Raw genomic sequence first — 25,023 nt, forward strand, 5'->3', positions numbered from 1 at the left:
ACTTTCAAAAGTTTTTAAGTAAATCAGGGATTAAACACATCGGCCGTAAAACATCCAGCATCAAATGGAGCAGCAGAAAATCTAGTAAAATCATTTAAAAGAAAACTCAAAATTATGCTAAAAAATGGGAAAACGGCACAAGAAGCGGTAGATTTATTTCTAATGGAATATAGGTCGACCCAACATTGCACGACGGGAGAAACCTGCAAAATTAATGCTAGGCAGACAACTTCGAATAAAATTTGACCTAATGCGACCCGATATACACAAATGACAAGAACAAGCAGTGATGAGACAAATACGAAATGCAAAAGGGGGGAGGCAAGTTTTGCGAGAAGAGAAGAAGTATGGGCAAAAAACTTTAGTCGCAACGCACCGCAGTGGAAGCTGATGATCGACAAGTTGGGACTCGTAATATATACGGCGAAACTAGGCTCGGGCGAAGTAGTCAAAAAGAGTAGATCGATCAGTATACGTCGATCAGCTAGTACGCGCTAGCGCGGCAAAGGCAAGAGATACAGGAGAAACGAAATCGAAAACAGAGATCGCTCCGAAAATACCGTTGCGCAGATCGCCGAGATTGCATACGAAAAACATTGTAACAAGATTGTAAAAGAAAAAAATCATGTAAACAAACTTAACGGAGAGGAGTGTATGTGGCCAAGGTGTGCCGGCGCGTATGAATGTGCGTGTGTATCTGTGTGTGTATTAACTTGTAAGGCGACGAGAGTCGTCAGTCGGAATAAAGCCGCTTCGAGATAAACATGCCTCGAACGTTTCTATGCCTCTTATCCTCAACACAACAGTTTTACAGTTTCTTTTTGTGAAATGTATGATACATGTAATTTTATACAAGTACAATTTGTTTTTTTATACTTTTATTAATACAGTTTCATTGAGGAAATAACTCAGTTTTATTAATGATTGTTAAATATATCTTTTTGATATATTGTTTAAACAAATATATCATAACCCCGATAGCAAAACCTGTAGAAACAGATTTTGAGCCTGCTACCAATATTTGATGGCAAAAAAGTAACAAATTGCACAGAGTCTGTCAATATCTGACATTGGGAGCAAACGGCCCTCAAAAATAGAACAAAGCCTGCTGATATGATATGCCAATAGATTGCTAGCAAAAACCGAGCAGAGCCTGTTACCACCGTTTGATAGCAAAAGGGCAACAAATTGCACACAGAGTCTGTAATATCTGACGATGTGAGCAAATTCTCTTCAAAAATATGACAAAGCTTGCTGACATGCTATAGCAGCAGATTGGCAGCAAAAACCGAGCAGAGTCTGCTGACATGTTATGCGAATAGATTGGCGGCAAAAATCGAACAGAATTTGCTAACTTTCTTGTTGGACGATTACGTCTTGCATCAAACATATATATAAAAATACGTAAATAATAGCACATCAGCAGGCTCTGCTCGGTTTCTGTCCCCAATCTGTTCACATAGTATGTCAACAGGCTCTGCTTGATTTTTGCCGCCAATCTTCTAGCATAGCATGTCAGCAAGCTTTGTCGAAATCCCGAGCCTAACGCGAACATAGATGATTATGGATTTGCAGTCAATGTTTGATCAAATTTGTTGCCAATTTGCTAGCAAATTGCTAGCATTTTGCTTGCTGGGAATCAATATCATCAAGAGTTGCACAACAATCTGTACAGACCGTAGTATTTAAACATTTGTAGCTTTCATTTCTGCAGAAAAGCACAAATGCGTACATAAAGGATAATAAAATGAAAAATACAATTTACCTGCAAAATATAGTAGACACAAACATGAGTTACACTCCGAAACAAATTATCACGAACTGTCAAACTCGCTGCGAACGTCAACATCGTTGGCCACTACTCGGACGTGCAGAAAAAGAGTAAGCATATTATACAATAGTAGTAAGCAATTTATTAAATATACTGCTGTTTCCTTTTCGACCTAATAAATCGCACGCGTTTATTTATTACACATGAGTATTTATTATTATATTAATACCCGAGAGATTTACAACTAAAAACTACCGTTTACATCAATCAATCAATCTTACCGACCCAGCAGATATATCAAACTGTCACTGCAGGATCCAGCGAATATTGATTCGCTAGATACCCACAGTGACTTATCAGTCTGATAATTCGCTTGGTCGATAAGATTAATAATGACATCTCGTGACAGATGTTGCAGCCGTACAAAGGCGACGATAATAATGACTTTCTTAAAGTAAAAATTTCTAAATCGGACTTTGCGTAGCAATATCTCTGCTTATAGAGCACGTAGCAGAAAAATAAAAATACTTTTATTACTACTATTATTATATTATTATTATGCAAGTCGGACACAAGCCTACTATCGATCAAGTCTACTTAGAACTTAATCAGTTTAGTCGTTATTGAGATTCGATAATTTCGGATACTCGCATTTAGCCGATTCGCGTAGTCACACGGTAGTTCTCGGTTAACACCGAGACACTACCGTGTCTCCTGATATATAAAATATGATATAAATATTAGGATGTAATTAAAAACTTATATGCTTCTTTTAATTTGTTAATAAAGTCTTGCTGGTGAATAATTTTTTTACTCATGCAGAATTTGCAAGCAAATGCAAAGTTATTATTTTTACTTAAGTTTACTTAAGTTTAAAAATGAACACGTCGGAAAATGCCGACCATAACATTATAGTCTTTTTCATTTAAGATTTTATTCAAAGTATTCTCTATGTTCTCATTCATTATTACATTTACTTTTCAAACTTGTAAAACTTGTAAAAATTCCATTCTTATACAGATTGAGTGCTATTCACTATTTGTATAGTTTCTAAGAATAACATTTAATCTATACAAGAATTTTACAAGTTTGGAGAATAATTGTGAAAAAATGAATGAGAATATGAATACTTGATTAAAATTTTAAATAAAAAGGACAATACGTCCTCGAATAAAAAAGTAGTAAAGAAATAAACACTGATGTGAGTGTAGCGTACTGCACATGTGTGGTGTGCGTTGGCTGATAACATTTTGTTCGGAGGCAATGAGTTCGTGTTGGAGGTGTCTAATTGTTCAGCTCTTCCTATTCTTTATAAATAATGCTTTGTGAACAGCATTTAAGTTCTATAGTTTTTATAATTTTTATGATTCTTCAATACGTTAGTGTACGGATGTTGTCCCACATCTAAATAAGAAGGGAGGATGTGCGTCACGCCAGGGTTCGACCACGAATCAGTCGTGAAAACTCGTAATTATTTTGCGAAAAAATACCACCTCAGTCAGAAATCGAATCTGGATCTCCTGCTTACCGGGCAAGCATCTTATCCCTTCGACTACCGAGGCATGTAATGATATTTATCGCAAATAACGTGTTAGAATAACACATCACAATACAATGATACATATATATGTATATTACAATATACATATATACATATATTCTCTCGATTCCCACGACCGGTACACATACGCGAACGTTGACGTATCGCGCATACGTATAAGATAAGGTCTGTTCTTTTTGGCTGAACTAATTGTACTAGTTCACAGTTTATCTTTCTTTCTTACATTAAAACAAGAAAAATAAACTTTGAACGAGTGCAGCCAGTTCAATTAAAAAGAACAGACCTATAGTTGTACGATTTACTGAAATGGAATGAGTTGTCATTCGTTGTCTCTGAAATGCATTTAATCGAGAGATTTTACGTATTGGATTGTAATTGCTTTTAAAAATGCCTCTGTCAAAAGGTCACAACATTTATCTGCTGTTACGTCCCGAGATGGGGTAGAATGGTTAACGGAATTTGGAAAGGGATATCTATTAATGTATTTGTGTTCAATGGCGATACTGGATACGATTACGAATTATATTTCGGATTGAACTCGCGACCGAGCGGAAATCGCGGGGAAATATATTTTATTAATATAATAATCGGGATATGACATTGTATTGTAAAGTTACGATTGTTGGTGTAATTGGTTATGATTCAAAGTTATTTAATATGACAGAAAGAAATGATTTCTTGGGTTATTGTAAAATATAACACGAATAAACAGTTACATTAAAATAATAATAATAAAGAAAATAATAATAATAATAATATAATGATAGTAATGAAAATATTAATGAAAATTATATCGTGAAATACAAGTTTATATATATATATATATATTTGATTTATGCAAAAGGTGAGGGTGGTATAAGCTTAATTACATATGAGATGGGAATGGAAATCAGAAAATGTTAAATAGGAATGATAAGAAAATAATGTGTAAATTTAAAAATATACGATTAAGGAATATTAATATACATATATGTATATATATATATATATATATATATTATATATAAAACGTATATATATATATATATATATATATATATATACATTTTACATATATATATATATATATATATATATATATATATACGTTTTATATATAATATATATATGTATATATATATATATATATATATATATATATATATATATATATACATATATGTATATTAATATTCCTTAATCGTATATTTTTAAATTTACACATTATTTTCTTATATATATATATATATATATATATATATGTAAAATGTATATTATATATATATATATATAAAACAGAGATGTGACGTTGAACATAGACTGACGTAGTAGATGTAGTAATAATATGAATGAAATACAACTTAATCAATATAAAAATATGAAATATTGTTGTGCGGGTCGTTTCGAAGGATCGGTCCAGGAGTCGGCGGAGAAGACACATTCACTACTTCTTCTTTATTTGAATAAATTTTATTAAAACTTAATACAGTTTGTCTTTACTAGTTCGGACCGCGACAGACGTGACGGCACACGGATCTCGACGAGTCCTCTCCTCATATCGGTCTCCTGTTTTTATCCTGTTCCGGGCGGCCGGTCCTTGCCGTATCATCAACATGCTCGTCAGCGTTCGCGGTATATTTCTGGGTCGCGCGGCGGTTTTCCGCGTAAGGGCCGCGCAACCCGGTTAACAGTTGCTTCATGTCGAACGATTACACCATATTTGCGCGATTAGCACAATTCGCTGTCGCTTGGTAAAATAATAATTCATCGGATAAAATATCGCTTGCCGCAATCCGCTTTGTCAGCGGTGGGCGCGATTGCATTCTCGGCGCTCGCGACATCCCTCCCTCTGTGATGGAAGGGAACCATGGGGGTTCGGCTTTCATGTGTCCCTTACTTGGCGCTCGCGGCATCCCTCCCCCCCTTCGATGGAAGGTGATCTTACTTGTTAGTTTACATATGTTGTCGCGTGACTGTAATATAATCGTGTGCTTATGACTAATATAACATAGCATCGTCGCGGCGTCTCTGTGCGGTCTCGCTTTTCTTCTGCTTTTTATTTTTGTTTTTGTTTATGCGCCATGTTATTAATCCTATTATAGTTATTATTACTACGCAGGTGCCTGTTCCCATAGAGTATACAGTGTATTTATTTTTGAGTAAATTATAATCGCTATCTTCTAGAGTTTCTCTTATTTCTTCTAGACTTATGCTTAACTTGGTTAAATCTACGGGGTTCTTAATTATTTGTCGTAACGTGTCGGTTTTCGCTAGCTTGTTCTTATCGGTGTCCTTATTTTTTATTTCTAATGTTATATTGTATTCGGGGAGGTAGTTTTGAATATATTTTATTCCCTCAATTTTTCGTGTTTTTAATATTACATTTGGTGTGATTAGCTTGCAATTATCTTTTAATTTTATTTTTCCGGTTTCTTCTAATATAATTTTCTCTTCTATTTGCTTTTCGCACTTAATGCTAATTTCTTGCTTGTGTGCCGTGGAGTAGAGCCACGCTTGCTCCTCCGTCAATGCTATCCACAACGGTGTGTTAGATATCATATGATTCTTTTCGCAGTAATTGAGCTGTCCCGGTGTATGTGTATATATTTGCACCTCGCATGGTGCTGTTGTTTCCGCATAATATGTCGCGAAGTTCTGTTCGCATGTGTATGTGTTTGTTTCTCGTATGCAGCGTTCTAACTCTGCTTCCTCTAGTAATTTGTAGTGGTGATTCTCTTTATCTATAGCTAACAAAGGGTGGTTTATTTTTATGTAGGCGAATACATTCGCATGATCGTGTACTGGTAGTGGTATTGCTTTAACTAATTTAAATGTAGGGTATGCTACTACCGGAAATCGCAAGATTGTGTATATGTATGGACCATCTGAATATGCGCTAAAAGTGATGTATGTGTGTATGGTCTGCCAGTGTTCAATCTGAATTTTAAAAGGAAAGTGTAATCCCATTTGTAATTGTGTAGCCGCTTCTTTAAGGGCTGTTATTATATGTTTGATAGGTAGTAGTCGTGTCGGTATCATTCCGTTTTTCCCGTATGTCAGGTAGTCTATTACATTTTCCGTGTCCTTCGTTAAATCGTTCATTATCGTTGTCAGGATTAATAAGTGTTCGTCTACGTCTGCCTGTTGACTCGGTCAATCGTTGTTCTAGTCGTTTCGTCGCACTCATTATCAGATTTTCATTATAATTTAGAGTATTTTCTAATTCGTCCAAGTGCGCTATTGTGGCGTTGATTACTTTTATTTGGTTTGCTACTGCGTGCTGCAGTACCTTGCCGTTTGTTCGTAACGTTTGCAGTTGTTCGTCTATTAGTTTTTGATCGTCGGCGTCCATCGTTCCGAATAATATTTTGCTGACCGACCCGATCGCATCTAGCAGTCCTCGTCGTTTGTCAGTCGTTTTGTATAGCGTTTCTACTTGTGTCAACAGCGTGATCAGTTTGGTGTTTTTTCTTTCTATTATTCTCATAATGTTTCGGCAACCTAACTGTGCGTTGCCTATTACTTTTCGGCACTGTATTTCGGTTTCCTCCATATAGTCCTGCAATTGCTGATGTCTGATCTCTAATTCTTTTGCGCTCAGTTTTATCACTAATTTCCATGCCGATTCGGCCTGTCTCAGCTGACCGATTTCTTCGTAGTAGATTCCTGGCTGGTGCGAGAACAATTCCCAGTCAAGATTATGCTGAGAGTCAGGTGTCGCTTGTCCTGCTCTTCTCCACATAAGGAGCATCCTGCAAGTTTAGGTTCAGGTTACTTTTCCGTGAATCCTCCGTGAAATTTTTCCTTCCGTGAATTTTTTTTTTTTTTTTTTTTTTTTTTTTTCTAATCTATGCTATCTTTGTGATTACTATCTTTATTTTACTGCTTTTGCTTTTTGCTTGTTGCGGGTAATTATTCGTATGCGTTGTTTGCTAATCTTCGATGAATAATTTGAGTCGGTTCGCGTGCACCGTCGTAATTTTTCGTTTTTGTTTAATTCTGTAATTGACGTCAGAGGTTTTCTCAATTATCTGATATGGACCTATCCATGGTGCTTCCAATTTCTTCGAACGTCCTCTGCGCACTGCTTCGTCATGCAGGAGGACCTTATCTCCTACTTTGAAAATTTTAGTATTCGTATTTTTGTCTGTATAGTTTTTTGCCTTTTGTTTTGCTTCGCGGATATGTTCCTTTGCTACTCTTTGTGTGGCTCTGAGTCGTTCTCTTAATTCTTGCGCGTAGTTATCGTATGTGTAATATGGTTTCGGCGGCGCTGCCAGGGCCGTAGGTAATGTTGCTTGGTGCCCGTACATCAATTCGAAAGGTGTATAGCCCGTTGCTGTATGCGGTGTTGTGTTGTACGTGAACATCGCGTATGGGATCCATTCATCCCAGTTGGTTTGATCCTCATTTATATAATGCCTTAAGTATTCCATCAGAGTCCTGTGCGATCTCTCCAGGGCTCCGTTGCTTTCAGGATGATACGCGGTTGTTTGAATTTTCGTTATTTTTAAGAGGGTGCATACATCCTTGAACATTTCACTGACGAAATTCGTTCCTTGATCTGTCAGTACTGTCTCCGGTATTCCGAATTCGCATATTATTTTTGTGGTGAACTCTTTGGCAATCGTGTTTGCTTCCTGATCTGATATCGGTATTGCCTTACTAAATTTTGTTAAGTCGTCTTGAAATGTTAGTAGGTATTTATTTCCTTTCATGGTGACCGTGAGTGGTCCTACGATGTCCAGGGCGCATTTTTGAAACGGTCTTTCTGCCGTGTCGGTCAGTACTAGAGGCATTTTGGTTTTCTTGCTTAGCTTGTTTTTCTGGCAGTATTCACATTTGGCGATATATTCTTCCACATCTCGTATTAGTCCGTGCCAATTGTGCATTAGTCGTATTCGATTTACGGTACGTGTTACGCCTTGATGTCCGCCGAGGGGGGCATTATGATATTCGTACATTATTTGCTCCTTGTCTTCTTTATTATATTCGCGTTCTTCCTTGTCGTGCTCGATGCTGTTTATCTGTGTGTCAGGCGCGATCGGGTTTCTGCTGAGCGCGTCAGCATTTGTATTGCCTTTGTATCACTGCCTTGTGTATCACCTCATAGTCGTACTCTTCTAATTTGAGCCTCCATCTGATTAATCGTGAACCAGGATCTGTTATACTAAATAGCCAGATCAATGGCTTGTGATCTGTAATTATTTGAAATTTTGTTCCATAGAGGTATGGTCGAAAATGTTTGACGGCCCATACTATGGCTAACAATTCTTTCTCCGTTGTATTATAGTTTTGTTCCGCTTTATTCAGAATTCTGCTTGCGTATGCAATTGGTCGATCTTGGCCTACTGGCCCTTGCGACAATACTGCTCCGATGGCATATCCGGATGCGTCTGTCGTTACTATAAATTGTTTAGTGAAGTCCGGATAAGCTAGAACTGGTGTGGTCGTTAATTTTTCTTTTAATGTTTCGAATGCGTTCTGTTGTTCCGCTGTCCAAACGAACTTCTCATTCTTTTTTGTTAGTTTTGTCAGGGGTTTTGCTATCTTTGAAAAATTCTCAATGAATCTTCTATAATATCCGGCTAATCCTATGAAGGATTGCACATCTTTTACCCGTTTTGGTATTGGAAAGTTTGCTACGGCCGTTATTTTCGCAGGATCTGGTATTATACCGTTTTCGGAGATAATGTGTCCTAAGTATGTCACTTCCTTTCTTAAGAATTCACATTTATTCGGTTGTAGTTTCAGATTGTAGTTTCTCAGTTTTTTGAACACTTCAATTAATCTTTTGTTATGCTCTTTCAAATTTGGTCCATATATTACGATATCATCTAGATAGACTAGGCATTTGAGGCCTTGTAATCCGGTTAATACGGAATTCATAAGTCTCTGGAATGTTGCAGGCGCATTTTTTAGTCCAAAAGGCATTCTATTAAATTCGTAGTGCCCGTAAGGTGTGGAGAATGCTGTTTTTTGTTTGTGTTCCTCATGCATGGGGATTTGATGGTATCCCGATGCTAAATCCAATGTTGTAAAATATTTCGCGTTTCCTAGTTGATCTAGTATGTCAGTGATATTCGGGAGCGGGAAGGAATCGCCGATTGTTAAGTCATTTAATTTCCGAAAGTCCACAACTATTCGTAATTTTCGCTCTCCAGATGCGTCTATTTTCTTTGGTACTACTAGTAAGGGTGCGTTCCACTGACTCGTGCTGGGACGGATTATCTCGTCGTCCAGCATTTTCGCTATCTGTTTATTTACTTCTGCCTTGTGCTTCTCTGGTAATCTATATGGTCGGACATTCACCGGCGCGCTATCTGCTCGCGTATTTATTTCATGTGCTACTGCATTAGTGTACGATAGGCGATCGTTTTCTAGGTGGAAGATATCACAGAAATCTTCGCAAATCTGGTGCAAGGTTTTCTTTTCTTCTTTATTTAAATGCTCGGTTCGCATTTGTCTGTGCAGTTTTTCTTTACGAGCTTGAATGGGCTCGTCGCTTGTTTCGTTACTTGACACCTCCATGGTATACATGTGTGCGGCGTCTTTTGTCCTTATCTCGTCCACCGTGACTAGCGGCGTTGTTATCTCCACGGATTCTCCTGTGGTATTTATCACACTTATTGGACATACGTTTTCTTCCGGTATGACCAAACAATTTCCTATGAAGATTCCGGGTTTAGTTTCGACTGCATTTACTATTCCAATGCTATTCCGATCGGTTACTGCCTGAATTATGGTTTCACTGCGAGGCGTTAGCATGGTTTTCTTGTACGGATAGAGTTTGAACGTTGTGTTGCCAATACGGACTTGTTTTTTCCCATGATCGCATTTCGCTTGTTGTTTATTCAAAAAGTCTAGTCCCAGTATCCCTTCGTAATTTATTGGGAAGTCATCTCTTACTACGTACATAGTGTGCCGTATCTCTCGGTCTCCTAGCGTTATCGTTGCTCTTATCTTTCCGAGTGTGTGTATCTTGTGGCCCGTAACTCCGGTTAGGGCTAAACGTTCTTCGCGCATTAGTGTGTTTCCCTTTAAATTTCCCACTTTTATCAATGTCAAAGTGGCGCCTGTATCGAGGAGGAAACTTGTTTTTCCCTTTCTTGTCTCTCGCATCGGCAGGGTAATCAAGTCTAACGTGGCGTTTGTGTGAGGCGTATTCACCTGTGTCACTTGATGCTCGCGTACGGTTCGCGTTATCTTTGTTCTCGGTTTCTCTTCTTCTTCGTCGTCGCCACTGCTTGTGAACGATAAGTCATCGCTCTCCCTTTGCTGCTTATTCTTTTTCTTTATTACAGCGGTATTTATTTGTCGCTCTTTTTCATTATCTTGTCTCGTGCGTCTCGGTTGCCCCTTTCTCGGGCGGCCGTTCAGTGACCAGCATTCGTCGCGCTTATGACCTGCCTTTTTGCAGTACGAGCAGTATTTCTCAATATTATTTACGTTCGTCGGTCGTTCGGCTCGCGGTAGCGGATATTTATTTATGTATCGGCTTGAACGACAGTCGCGCGCCAAATGTCCTAGCCTATCGCATTTGTGGCACTCCAGTTTTTGATTTCGATTTCTATACTGTTCTTGGTTGCTTCTAGCTTTCTCGTTATTATACATTTTTATAGGTTGGCTACCTTTTAATTTTTCTTCGGCTGTCGCGCCTAGCATCGCGGCTGTTAAATTCGTATAGTTCCTGGATCGTACTATTGTTTGTATCTCGTCGCGTAATCCTAGTTGGAAATTTTCTAGGGCTAATTCTTGTATCGTATCTAGGATTGCTTTTCGTTGTTCCGCGGTGTGCTCGCGTCCTTCTACCATAGATTGATAGAGTTCCATGGCTAGTTTGTCAACGCGGAGTCCGTATTCTCGCGCGCTTTCCCCGGGTTTTTGACGGGTTATATTAAACTCTCGCTGAATGTGCGTAGTGCTACGTTTTGCCAAATAGCACATCTCGATCTCGCGCTTCAGTTGCATGAACGTGCGTATATCTCTTGTTTGGAAATCGTGCATGGCTTTCCCTGTTAGTTTCGTGCACAGGATCGCTTTTAGTAATGATTTTTCGTCGGCAGGATTTATTTCGCTCATCGCGTACGTGCTTGCATTTAAAAATTTTTGAACTTGGTTCCGCGATGATCCGTCCATTTCCGGAATCATATCGCGGGCTTCTTTCAATTTCATAAACGTATGTGCGGGATCTCGCGAATTTCGGACATCGTCTCGTGTACGCCCGTATGTCATTTCTATCGGTTCGTCATTTTCTGCACTCCGATCGTAATTAACGACTTCTAGTTGGCTCATGCGGCCCTGTAGTGCTCGCATGCCTTCTATCAATTCGACCAACATTGCATCTCGCGCGTCGTGCGAAGATTCCGCCGGGTCAGGTTTCCAGTGCGCTTGGCTTAAAGTGGCTCTCATTCGCTTTACTTCGTCGTCCAATTCTTTGTTTACTACTTGTTGTTCTTCCGCGATCGATTTTAACGGTGTGCCCGAGGGTTGATTTGCCATTTCCGCTGGATTTATGTTTCGTGAAGAGGTGTAAAATTCGGTTGGATCGAACACGCTACTATCGTAAGATGTCAATGAGAATTCTCCGCGGCTAGGATTACTTGCGTTTGTGCCGTCGCTATGGTCAGATCTTGCGTCTGTTGGTTGTAATAGAGCGTCGTCGCGTCTCTCACTACTCGGTAGTAGGCTATTATCTATGTCACTAAGCGAAAACACGCGTTCAATTACAATGTTCGGATGTAATTCCGGTTGACTCGTCAGACTATCGTCCGAATAATAATTACTTAAATCGCGGCGTACGTTATCGCGCGGATCGCGTGAATTTTCCGTCTGCTCGAGGCTCGGAGGGCTCGGGCTGAGCGCTCGGCTGGCTGACGCACTATGTAGCCACGACGTGTTTCTTTGGGCAGGAGTTTGGTTAACTCCCTCGTTCGACATCTACCTACACGCTTTTTTCGCTATCTAATGCGCTTGGCTTAATTTTCTATAACTTACATTACGCTCGCAATTCGCATGTTTGTGACGCGGCGCTGGCTGTTGCGGTAGGTCGTGGCTTCTCCGGTGTCACTGATATGCTCTGCGTTGTGGCTCTACCGGCTCTTTCTCGCTGCAGGGATGTCGACTTCTTTTCCGGCCTTTTCCTTGATTTCCGATCGTTTGTTCCTTCCAGATGACTGGGTACAGCTGCGAAACGATCCCACCGCTGCCACCAGATATGTTGTGCGGGTCGTTTCGAAGGATCGGTCCAGGAGTCGGCGGAGAAGACACATTCACTACTTCTTCTTTATTTGAATAAATTTTATTAAAACTTAATACAGTTTGTCTTTACTAGTTCGGACCGCGACAGACGTGACGGCACACGGATCTCGACGAGTCCTCTCCTCATATCGGTCTCCCGTTTTTATCCTGTTCCGGGCGGCCGGTCCTTGCCGTATCATCAACATGCTCGTCAGCGTTCGCGGTATATTTCTGGGTCGCGCGGCGGTTTTCCGCGTAAGGGCCGCGCAACTCGGTTAACAGTTGCTTCATGTCGAACGATTACACCATATTTGCGCGATTAGCACAATTCGCTGTCGCTTGGTAAAATAATAATTCATCGGATAAAGTATCGCTTGCCGCAATCCGCTTTGTCAGCGGTGGGCGCGATTGCATTCTCGGCGCTCGCGACAATATGTAATAATAATGAGATAAGATGTGAATATGATAATTAAATTCTAAGTTATCTTTGAAATTTATATAGATAATGATATTAAAACGAAACGAAAATCAATAATATAATATAAGCAAATCAAATAATATAATATAAGAAAATCAGTAACATAATACAAGTAAATCGAATAGTATAATATAAGAAAATCAGTAATATAATATAAGTAAATCGAATAGTATAATATAAGAAAATCAGTAATATAATATAAGTAAATCGAATAGTATAATATAAGAAAATCGAATAGTATAATATAAGAAAATCGAATAGTATAATATAAGAAAATCAGTAATATAATATAGGCAAATCAAATAATATTCCAAATAGTATTAGAAACAATGATTACCTTAAATTGTTAGAGGTAAGTTATTAAATGTACTAGAATTCTAGTGATTTCGTTTTCCTTTCCTTTACTTTTCCTTTGTGATTATAAGATTCAGCGGTTTGAGATAGTGACTGAACTCCCTGACGATTTGGTAACGATTGTCTTCTTCGGAGGTTCGTTCACCATTGCCCCATCCGCGCCCAAGCCGTACCTCTAGAGTAGGGCCAGGCGCAAAGGGGAGAGGCAAACAAAGCACTCCTCGACTGAGCATTTATTTTGTACTACAATTATTTATGAGAAAATAGGAAAAATAAAAGAAAGAGAGAGGAGAAAAATAAAACTAAACCTAATATTTTCGAAGATATCATTAATGCCTAGAGATAAATCTTATTCAAAATAAGAATTCATTTAATTCATTTTCGTCATCGGTTAAATTTTGCTGCGCAACGAAAGGCTCTCCGAGTTGGCCCTTCGTTTGAAAGTTTACGTTAGAAATATTTGAGTGCGATAAGCCTCCCCTTTTGTGTAAACTAAAGGTCATCGAACGCTCTCTCGTCTCTTCTACAACTGTAACCTCGAGAACCGAAGAAGAGACGATTCGAGAAAAAGAAAATTAAGTTATAGAATTATATTTCCAGATTATATTTCCAAAAGAAATCGATAGTAATAAAGTAAAATTATGTTTTATCGCGAGACGAGAGAAAATGAATTCTTATTTTACCATTGATTATCTTAATATCTTAATATTTAAAATCTTAATATTTAAAATTATATATATTTTAATATTTAAAATCGCGCATGCGTCATTTAGAGTGCCGTTCGATTTACTACGTCATTTTGAATGAGCGTCCGCAAGTTTAATTTTTTACGGACGTTCCACTGCGTACTCAATAGTCAATCTAGCTTGCGCGTGCGTATTGTGAATGTGACATGGCGCATGCGCATGAGTTGAAATACCTAACCGGAAACGAAAGCGAAATTAATATGGCCGTGAATAACGATTGATCGGAATGTCCGAAGTGAAACATTCTAGATTTCAGTGAACTTTGCTAGAAATATATATGATACATAGCTTTTAACTCTCTTGAGTGGGACCGTGTGTGCTGTCCGAGAAGTCGGTATGACTGTGCGCGGCTTGATTACTGTTAATATTTTATCATAGATTATGTAATATAAATAACACAAGTCGTATAATATAAGTGACCGGAACATCGACACGTGACAATAAATAATACGCAATATTCGTATAATATTTGCGAGTTAGATCGCGTCCTCCGCGATATTATGTAGTATGTAATCTACGAATTCAGCGAATTATTCCGTCAATATCATTTTGCCGATCTGGCGATGAAGCGGTTTGAAGTTCGTGCTTTTGGATATCTTTTACGTTCCCTCTGCGGACATATATCGACATATATCTACATGTTGGATTCTGAAATTGCTTTGAAATATTGGAGTCCTGATATTTATCATATCATGTATCTACAGCTTTGTTTCAATCGAAATCAGATATATTCTTTTTTATTTATTCCACTTTATTTGAATTGTGATGCTATGCCTTTTACAGTGAGTGATAATAGCTTATTTATTACTGTAATTATTATATCTTATTCTTTGTTCTAGCTTATTAATCTTAGTGACTTGCTTATTAGTCTTTTGTTGCTTATATTATTCTGATTTTATTCATTCAACTATTTGCTGATAATAAATTTTTTGTATGTGCTATTTTTTAAACTCTTTGATTTTATCAATAATATACTTTTTCATTCTTGTTTATTTAATTTCTTACTATACTGCACTATTATATTTAATTATCTTTATATTGATCATAATTGTCAGATAATACATATTGCTTTACTTTACAAATTGCTTGGCTTATATCATTTGCTTTATTAGGCCTTATTTATTCATTTATTTATTCATTTACTTTTTGACGGTATTATACTATCTGCACTGCTCTGGAATGTATATTTATTTAATCTGATTTATGCTTGTTTATATTTTTAGTATGCATCATTTTAATTGCTTTTACTTAGTAAATTGTATATTAATTTAGTTTGTTTATTATTTTATTGTTTCTATTTACCAGGTGTATGCATAAGTTTTTTCCGGTTTAACTAAGAGATGTCGCCAGCGAAAGTACGCAGCGTATTAATTTGACACATACATCATTTTGTTCGTCTGACATTTAAAACTACAAACACACACAAGTTGAGTCCGCCAAAAACTAGCGTCTTTGTTTTATCGTTCAGTGATCATGTCGAGTGTGCCTGAAAAAGAACATTTGCGGCACGCATTGCTTTTTTTATTTAATCAAAAGAAAAAGGCTGTTGAAAGTCATCGTTTGCTGGATAGAAACATATGGTGAACACGCTCCATCGATTAGAACATGTGAGACATGGTTTCGACAATTTAAAAGTGGTGATTTCAATGTGAAAGACAGTGAGCGCTCTGGTAGACCACAAAAATGCGAAGACGAGCAATTGCAGGAGTTATTTGATGATGACCCAACTCAAACTCAACGGCAATTAGCAGAAGCATTACATGTATCACAAGAAACAATCAGCAGACGTTTACGAGCAACGGGAAAGATCAATAAACTCGGTAAATGGGTCCCACACGATTTGAATGAACGTCAAATGGAAAATCGCAAAGTCATTTGTGAATGCTGCTTCAACGCCACGAAAGGAAATCATTTTTGTATCGAATTGTGACGGAAAATGGATTTATTTTGAAAACCCGAAGCGGAATAAATCATGGCTTTCACCTGGCGAAGCCGGTCCATCAACACCAAGGCCAAATCGCTTCGGCAAGAAGACCATGCTTTGTGTCTGGTGGGACCAGAGCGATATTGTGTATTATGAACTCTTGAAGTCCGGCGAAACCGTTAATACACAATGCTATCGCCAACAAATGATTAATTTAAACCACGCATTAATCGAAAGACGACTGGAATGGGCCAGAAGACATGGCAAAGTGATTTGGTTACACGACAATGCGCCGTCTCACACAGCAAAACCAGTGAAAGACACCTTGAAATCGCTTGGATGGGACATCCTTCCGCACCCGCCGTACTCCCCAGACCTGGCGCCATCTGACTATCACCTCTTCGCATCAATGGGGCACGCGCTCGCAGAGCAGCACTTCAGCAATTTCGAGGAAGTTGGAAAATGGCTTGACGAATGGTTTGCCGCAAAAGACAAGCAGCTTTTCTGGCATGGTATTCATAAATTACCTGAAAGATGGGCGAAATGTGTAGAAGCCGATGGCCAATATTTTGAATAAAAAAAATTAATTTCCCTTGAAAATTACGTATCTTTTTTTACTAAAAAACTGGAAAAAACTTATGCATACACCTGGTATATAATTTTTATTTATCTCTGTATAGTATTATATATATATATATATACTCATTAATATTCTCATTTCTATTTCAATCTCTGATTTAGCTTAACTTTAATTTAATCTAATTAATTCAATTGAGTTCTATTCATATTTCTTATATTCTTACACTATTTACTACCTAAATCTTCTTATCCTAATCATTAATTATCATTCTAATTATTTATCTTATTTAATTTTAATTATCTTTGATTATTAAATGAATAATTCTAAATTTTCTCATATATTAATTTTAAAAAATTAACAAACAAGAGACAATGAGAAAACAGTGTGCAATAAACTTTATAATTCTTCTTGATTAAGAAATCTTCTTTATTAAAAATCAAATATTTTGGCTCTCGTATTGAATCATCTTCAGTGATAAATAGTATTGGTCAGTAGAACGTCGAACTCTAATGTGATTTAATCAAAAGTGTGTCACTCACGACGATTGCCAAGTCGTGTGAGAGAGCAAATCTTTCCGTCTTGTCCCTGACAAAGCGGCACACGAATATAGTTGGAATCAGATTCTGATAATATAAGTAGTGTAAAATTTCTTTACTCATCACATTAAAACCAAGTTATACATGGTGGATTGTATAAGCACAAAAAAAGTTAGAAACGTTACAAAGATGTTAAAATCAACGGTATAATTATTAAAAAAACGTATCAGTCAAAAGACAATCATGTACTGAGTGAAATCGAAAAAACCGTGATATGAAAGGAATTGAATTGAAAATAAAAAACAAGCCAGAGGTCAAGAATTATATATAAAATTAAAATTTGTCAAGAACAGAGACATAAGCATGATGAAGGCATTCCGTATCTGTTTGTAGATTCAGCGTATTATTGTTTTGTAGTTTGATAAACAACATCTCTGAGATTAAACGTTTACCACAATCACGTTCAGAGTCTAAAATTTTAACATTATCCCAAGCAAACTCATATCCACTTTCCATTTTGTAATAACCGATCTGTAATAACCGATTTAGAGTTCGTATTTCTCCGAATATAACTGCGATGCTCATACAATCTCGTTTTTAGCTATTTCTTAGTTTGTCCCACGTAACACTTCTCACAATTCTCACATTCGCTTTTGTACACTACATTTTTTTCGTGATCCAACCGGATTTCTGTCCTTATGTGCACGGATCATTCCACTCAATTTACTCATACTGAAAAAGGCTGGTTTAGCGTCTAAATTAACGTCATAATTTTTTTGAATTTGTCCACGTTGGAAAAATAATAAAAATAATGATAATATGAACCTAGTTCTTTCTAGTTTTTTTTATCGTTGTCAATAATTTCCAATATTCTGTCAATATTCTGTGTCATTATTTTTAGAAAACAACTTTTTAAGCCTTTGAGATATACAGTTAAAGATAAATGTAAGGGGATAATCGTTATTTAGCAAAATGGACACCATTAATTCTAGGTTTTTTTGGTGATATTGAGGGTGTGATAAGGAGAAGGCTCTATCTATTAAGCCGAAAACTGCCTTTCTTCTGGGACAGAGGATATTGAGAGTGATAATTTAAAAGCCTACCAGAGAAGATTGGCTTATGGTACCAGTCAAAATGAATAATGTTGTTAATAATTTTCATGGTAACTTTCAGGAAATTCAACTCCCGTCCACTTCGCATGTGAATTGTAGTCTTGAGTGGAATTTTTAATAATTGAACCGTTGGTTTTAACATCTTTGTAACGTTTCTAACTTTTTTGTGCTTATACGATCCATCATGTATAGCTTGGCTTTAATGTGGTGAGTAAAGAAATTTTATACTACTTATATTATCAGAATTTGATTCCAACTATATTCGTGTGCCGTTTTGTCAGGGACAAGACGGAAAGATTTGCTCCCTCACACGACTTGGCAATCGTCGTGAGCGACACACTTTTGATTAAACCACATTAGAGTTCGGCATCTACTGACTAATACTATTTATCACTGAAGATGGCTCAATACGAGAGCCGAAACGTTTGATTTTTAATAAATAAGATTTCTTAATCAAGAAGAATTATAAAGTTTATTGCGCACTGTTTGCCGCGCGTTTTCTCTCGTCCCTTGTTTATTAATTTTTTAAATACGGAGAAACTGAATATATGTAATTATATCAATTTTAATTTAACTTTATTTTGATTTAATTTATTTTAATCAGATTTAGCTCATTTGATGTAATTTTTATTTATATAATTACATTCTATCCATTAATTTCATTTTACTTTACTTATCTATCAAATAATTTCTTTTGAAACTATTTTCATTGGCGCCGGGTAAATAAAATAAAAAGTGGTACAAACGAAGTACAAACCTATGGTATAAACAATTTTTTAAAATTGAGCGCTAAGTTCACATCAGTCGCTGGATAGCTATTCTATTATAATGCTATTCCCTATATATACATTTACATACCTTTTACTTGCTGTCTATATATTTGCCTTTTAATTTGATTTTATGTTATTACTTAGTCATTATTGTGCCTATTTTGTGTAATTTTTTGCTGTATTTCAGTAATTTATTTAAATCTTTATCTTGTTAGGCAAGTGCTTAATTTGGATCATAATTTTATGCATTTAAATAGAGAGTGCGTAGGGACTAACAAAGTATGTGCTATTTAATGTGCTATTTAATATCCCTAACATTTTTATTTATAGAGATCAAGATGTATCAACGATTATCAGGATGTAATGTATAGGTATTTTTTCGTGCAGTTACTTCACAAAAAATACACAAAAGCTTAATCCATTTACTGAAAAATAAGATAAATAAATGAACTCTTTTATTATTCTTCATTCTATTTTCTTATAAAATTTTATTGAAAAAAAAACTGTTATACTAAGTTAAAAATAGAATGTAACTGACAATATCTTTTATTTTAAAAAAATAGAACCCAAGTGATACGTATCTGTTTGTTCATTGGAGAGTCTTTTATTATCATACTTAACTCAATTCTAGTTGTGATCAAATTAAAAAATAAAATCTAAGTGCTAGTATCTTTGTGATAATCTTTGTATTTTTATTGAAGAGTCTTCCTATTTCAAGTGATAATAACTTTAATTCTTTAAAAAAAAATTGATTTTCACATTGCTAACTTAACTCAACAAATGATATCATTTGTATAAAAGATTTGATATTAATAATTGGTGCCAAGTTATAATCCTACTATAAAAATTGCGTCATTCTACTAAATCTAAGTGAGGAAGTATCAAGTAAAAGGACATACATGCCCTATGAGCGGAGATATTGCTACAGTTCGCAAGCAGCAAAGTTCGATTCGTAAATTTTTACTTTAAGAAACGTCATCATTATTATTTGTATAAAAAACTTGATATCAATAACTGGCGCCAAGTTATAGTCCCATAACATTAAACTACAAGTTCACCTTAGTCAAATTATATATTTCATTTGTAAAAGATATTTCATTCATAAAAGATTTGATATACCACTATTTTTAAAAAATAAAATCAAGTGGTAGTATCTTTAATTTAAAAATAATAAAAATCATATGATATGTATATCTTTTTCCCATTCAAGACTCTCTTTCCTCACTCCAGTAATTATTAAGCTTTAAAATGTTATTATATCACAAAATTGCTTTATTCAACCTAAATTTTTATCACAAAGAATTAAGAATAACAGTACAAAATAAATGGTAACATTTTATTTGAATAAAAAAAATTTTTATGTAAAAATACTTGGCGCTGCCTAGATCTCTAAATATAAAAAGAACATGAATAATAAGTATATATATAATTTCGATTGAATAAAAAAAAATAAGATGTCACAAGAATAAAAATTTGTCATCTTCTATATGTGAGCAAGTTATGCGTTTGTGCGACTAAAATATAGAATTTCAGTTTTAATTTCTTGCGTTCATTGCAAATTGTAAATGCGATCAAGTTATACGAATATGCGAATTAGAATTAAGTATAGGATTTTAATTTTAATTTCTTGTGTTCATTGTGAATTGTAATTAACATATTAAACAACAAATCTTGTCTTTATTTATAACATTTATAACAGATAATATCATCATAAGTTTTACATTTTCATTATTTTCTTTATTTGGTCGAGTAGCGCCAAGTGTTTTTACATAAAAATTTTTTTTATTCAAATAAAATTTTATCATTTTGTATTGTTACTCTTTAATTCTTTGTGATAAAAACATAGGTTGAGTAAAGCAATTTTGTGATATAATAATATTTTAAAGCTAAATAATTACTATCATTTGGGTTAGAAAAGAGAGTCTTGAATGGGTAAAAAGATATACATATCATTTGGTTTTTATTATTTTTAAATTAAAGATACTACCGCTTGGATTTTATTTTTTAAAAATAGTGATATATCAAATCTTTTATACAAATGAAATATATAATTTGGCTAAGGTAAACTTGTAGCTTAATGTTTATGGAACTATAACTTGGCGCGGAGTTATTGATATCAAATCTTTTATACAAATAATAATGACGTTTCTTAAAGTAAAAATTTACGAATCGAACTTTGTGTAGCAATATCTCCGCTCGTAGGACACGTATGTTCCTTTATTTGATACATATCACTTGGGTTTAGTAGAATGATGTAATTTTTATAGTAGGATTATAACTTGATATAATCCTACTATATCCAATTATTGATATCAAATCTTTTATACAAATGATATCATTTGAGTTAAGTTAGCAATGTGGAAATCAATTTTTTTTTTTTAAGAATTAAAGCTACTATCACTTGGGTTAGAATACGAAGACTGTTCAATGAAAATATAAAGATCATCACAAAGATACTAGCACTTAGATTTTATTTTTTAGTTTGATCATAACTAGAATTGAGTTAAGTATTAGATGTACAAAAAAGTTCTGAGCTTTTTTTTTGTAAAATTCAAAAACAAACAAAAAAATATTAATCAACGAAATATTCTCCGTTTGTATCAACGACCTTTTGCCATCTTTCGGGTAGCTTGCGAATTCCTTGACGATAGAAGCTCACCGGCTTCGAAGCGATAGTCATCAATGCATTTTCGTATCTCTTCAAATCTCACGAAATGTGTATCAGCCAAATAATGCTGCAGCGACCGGAATAGGTAGTAATCGGAAGGCGCCATGTCTGGGCTATACGCCGCGTGCGAAAAAAGTTCCCAGCCTAACGCAAAGATATGGTCCTGAATCGCTTTCGCAACATTGTTGTCGAGCATTGTCATGAAGCAAGATCACTTTACGACGTCCTTGGTCAATAAATGGCCTCTTTTCTTCTAATGCATCGCTCAAATTGGTCAATTGTTGTTGGTAGCGGTCCGTGATTGTTTTACCCGGTTGTAACAACTCGTAATACAACACACCTTTCCAATCCCACCAGGTACAGAGCAAAACCTTCTTGGCGTGGATATTGGGCTTTGGCGTCGATGTCGTAGGTTGACCAGAATCAACCCATGATTTTCTACGTTTACGGTATCATAAAGAATCCACTTTTCATCGCCTGTAATGATTTTGTGCAGAAAATCTTTTTTCCGAAACTTTGAAAGCAAAGTGAGTGCAGTGTCACGCCGAAGATTTTTGTTGTCTTCGGACAATTCATGCGGAACCCATCTGCCTTCCTTCTGAACCTTTCCCATCGTATGTAAACGTACGGAAATGGTTTGCTGCGTAACGCCAAGCTGTTCTGCAAGCTCCTTTTCAGTTTGCGCAGAGTTTATATCCAGCAGTGCTTGCAATTCGTCTGTTTCAATCTTTTGAAGGAGTCCAGCACGCGGTTCATCTTCAAGACTGAAATTTCCTTAGCGAAATTTTTGATACCATTTTTTACATATAGTATGACTTACAGCGTTCTCTCCATATGCAGCACAAATCATTGCAGTGGCTTCAGCAGCATTTTTCTTCAGATGAAACGCGAAGTGGATGGAAAATCGAATGCTCTTTTGTTATTGCTATCGTGAACACTACTGATTTTTGAAGTTATGTGCATCAAACGTCAAACCGTATGGCATTTTAGAAGGCCAAATGTCAATACTTTAAAACCGCAAAAAGGCAGGAAGATATATAAAATTTAAATTGTTATTTCGGTTGTATAAAATCTAAAGCTCAGAACTTTCTTGTACACCTAATAGATTCCATTGAATATAAGACTTCATCAATTGACATATAAGTTGGTTACGTTTTTAATTGAGCCCACAACTATTATATAAGGTTGTACAGATGTTTGCATTTCTTTTGCTATATCACTGACTTCTTGATAAATTTTTGTAATATCAGCACAAGTCTATAATAATATAATCAAATTTTAAGTTAATGAAAACCATATGTAAATAAAAATTCAGACATCAATATACTAACAGTTACATATTTTATCATGCTGTCTCTTGACAAAGCAATGGATGCTTATTATAGTATTTCTTTGTCCCAGTTTGACCTTTTTGTTTAACTTTTTGTTTTGGGGATATCAAATACTCAAATGAAAGAAGTTGTATTGCAATCGTTAACTTAGAGTCCTTAACAAACAAAAAATTGTTAAATTATAACAAAGCATTTATATTGTATATAATGCAATATAGTATAATATGAATAATTTTACCTTCGGATATGTCTAAATAATTTAATGTTTCCATTAAATCTGAGAAATCATAATTTTTACTCGTTACTTGTATATTTTGTTTGACTGTATTAAAAAATTCATTCCATTTTTCTAAAGTTAAACAAAAATTTGTTAATTGCATTTGATGAAAATCAAGTTTCAAAAGTTTATATCCATATGAATGTTTCAAAAAGCCATTCCTCGAATATGTTACTTAATATTTTATCAAATGAATTTTCATCAATATTTGTAATCGAGTACTTAGAAGTTAAGCTCCATTTCTCTAAAACTATTTCTCAAGATGCTTGGTTAACTTTTAATCAATCCAAAGCTTTTTTAATATCTTCATTGCTTACTAGAAACATAATAGTTACATAATATGTACATAACAGTTACATAATATTATATTAATATTAAATAATAATATAATTATTATTTAAAAATATTAAAAATATTATTTAATAATATAAATATTACAACACGACGCTAGCAGAAAAGCAGGCCATGTTCTCGTCCGCCGCGTGCGTGCCGACTTTTCTGCCAGCGTCGTGCTGTAATATTTATTAAATAATATTAAAAATATTAATTAAATTAAAAATAATTATATTATTATTTAATATTAATATAATATTAAATATTAAATAATATTAAATTATTATTTAATATTAATATAATATTAAATACTATTAATCATGAAAAAAAAGATTGTAGTGTCATGAGTGTTATATTAATGTTTTACTTACGTATTTTTGTATCTGGCTGTGGCATCGGCGGCTATGGTGATGGTCCAGATGCAGTGATGGTCCCGGCTGAGACGAACCCTTTGCAGATTCTGAGGAGTGATTTATTTTTTTATTCAGCTCTTCTTTTAATTTTTTAATTTCTGCCTTCAGATTCAAGATTTCAGTTATGTCGTTAACAACGATCTGACTGACTTCGTCACTCTTTGTATCTCTGAAATTAGAAATGATTAAAAATTAATATTTTTATTTTATATTGTTATAATTATATAAATTTATTTATTATAATTATATAAAATGTTAGGATGAATATACTTACATGTTTTCTTCCGTAGCCATGTTGCAGCTTATTTCATGATATTATCAATTGAATATGTTATTGACTGAATGCGTAAATAGATTAATTCAGTATAAAGATATACGTGAACAATGTAAAGTTCAATCAATAAATGGAATATATTATCGACTAAATATGTTAATAGATTAATTCAGTATGTACAAAGATATAAAGAAAATATACGTGAACAGTGTAAACTGTCAGTGCAAAAGTTGATCCTGCGGATAAATCAGGCCGATAATCAGGGTCACTGTAAGACTAAGCGAATCAGCGAATCAGCGGCTCTCGCGATAGAAATTGCAACTGTACATGGGAGACGACGACGACGACGACGTTTTTTAAAGTAAAAATTTTCAAATCGGACTTTGCGTAGAAATATCTTCACTCGTAGGGTGCTTAGTAGAAAAACAAAAATATTTTTATTATACAAGTTATTATACAAGTCGAACTGAAGCTACCGATTGAGCCTACTTAGAAATTGATCAGTTTATCGATTACTAAGATCTGATAGTTTTAGATGCTCGCATCTCGTCGACTCGCATAAAGTCACACGGTAGCGTTCGGTTGACTTGACTACCGTGTCTCCTGACGACTTCCTGTCGATTTTGAAATATCCATTTCATGACTTACTGCACGAATACTCGTTGTAAGATCTTCT

At 35.2% G+C, this 25,023-nt stretch overlaps 3 protein-coding genes across 3 annotated transcripts in view; 1 reads left to right on the forward strand and 2 right to left on the reverse strand.

Annotated features, from left to right (window-relative positions):
• Positions 1 to 5,364: 5,364 nt before the first annotated feature.
• LOC148938036 (uncharacterized) lies at positions 5,365 to 12,974 on the reverse strand. Its single transcript, XM_089073576.1, has 2 exons — positions 12,309 to 12,974; positions 5,365 to 7,063 (listed from the first exon to the last, which is right to left on the reverse strand). Exons 1-2 carry the CDS (start codon positions 12,326 to 12,328, stop codon positions 6,301 to 6,303), a joined length of 783 nt encoding a protein of 260 aa, XP_088929702.1. The 5' UTR covers positions 12,329 to 12,974; the 3' UTR covers positions 5,365 to 6,300.
• Positions 8,376 to 12,309, reverse strand: LOC148938037 (uncharacterized). Its single transcript, XM_089080572.1, has 3 exons — positions 9,363 to 12,309; positions 8,581 to 8,861; positions 8,376 to 8,451 (listed from the first exon to the last, which is right to left on the reverse strand). The coding sequence occupies exons 1-3, from the start codon at positions 12,249 to 12,251 to the stop codon at positions 8,376 to 8,378; spliced, it is 3,246 nt and encodes a 1,081-aa protein (XP_088936698.1). The 5' UTR covers positions 12,252 to 12,309.
• A 1,351-nt stretch (positions 12,975 to 14,325) lies between the features above and the next one.
• LOC148938038 (uncharacterized) overlaps positions 14,326 to 25,023 on the forward strand; it is a 98,317-nt gene continuing 87,619 nt past the window's right edge. The window contains exon 1 of the mRNA XM_089078677.1: positions 14,326 to 14,463. The gene's annotated coding sequence lies outside the window, so the exon portion shown is untranslated. The remainder of the gene's footprint in view (positions 14,464 to 25,023) is intronic.

This window comes from Pogonomyrmex barbatus, unplaced genomic scaffold, assembly GCF_055798465.1.
Source record: "Pogonomyrmex barbatus isolate J1 unplaced genomic scaffold, ASM5579846v1 scaffold1, whole genome shotgun sequence".
In the NCBI taxonomy this organism is placed as follows: domain Eukaryota; kingdom Metazoa; phylum Arthropoda; class Insecta; order Hymenoptera; family Formicidae; genus Pogonomyrmex; species Pogonomyrmex barbatus.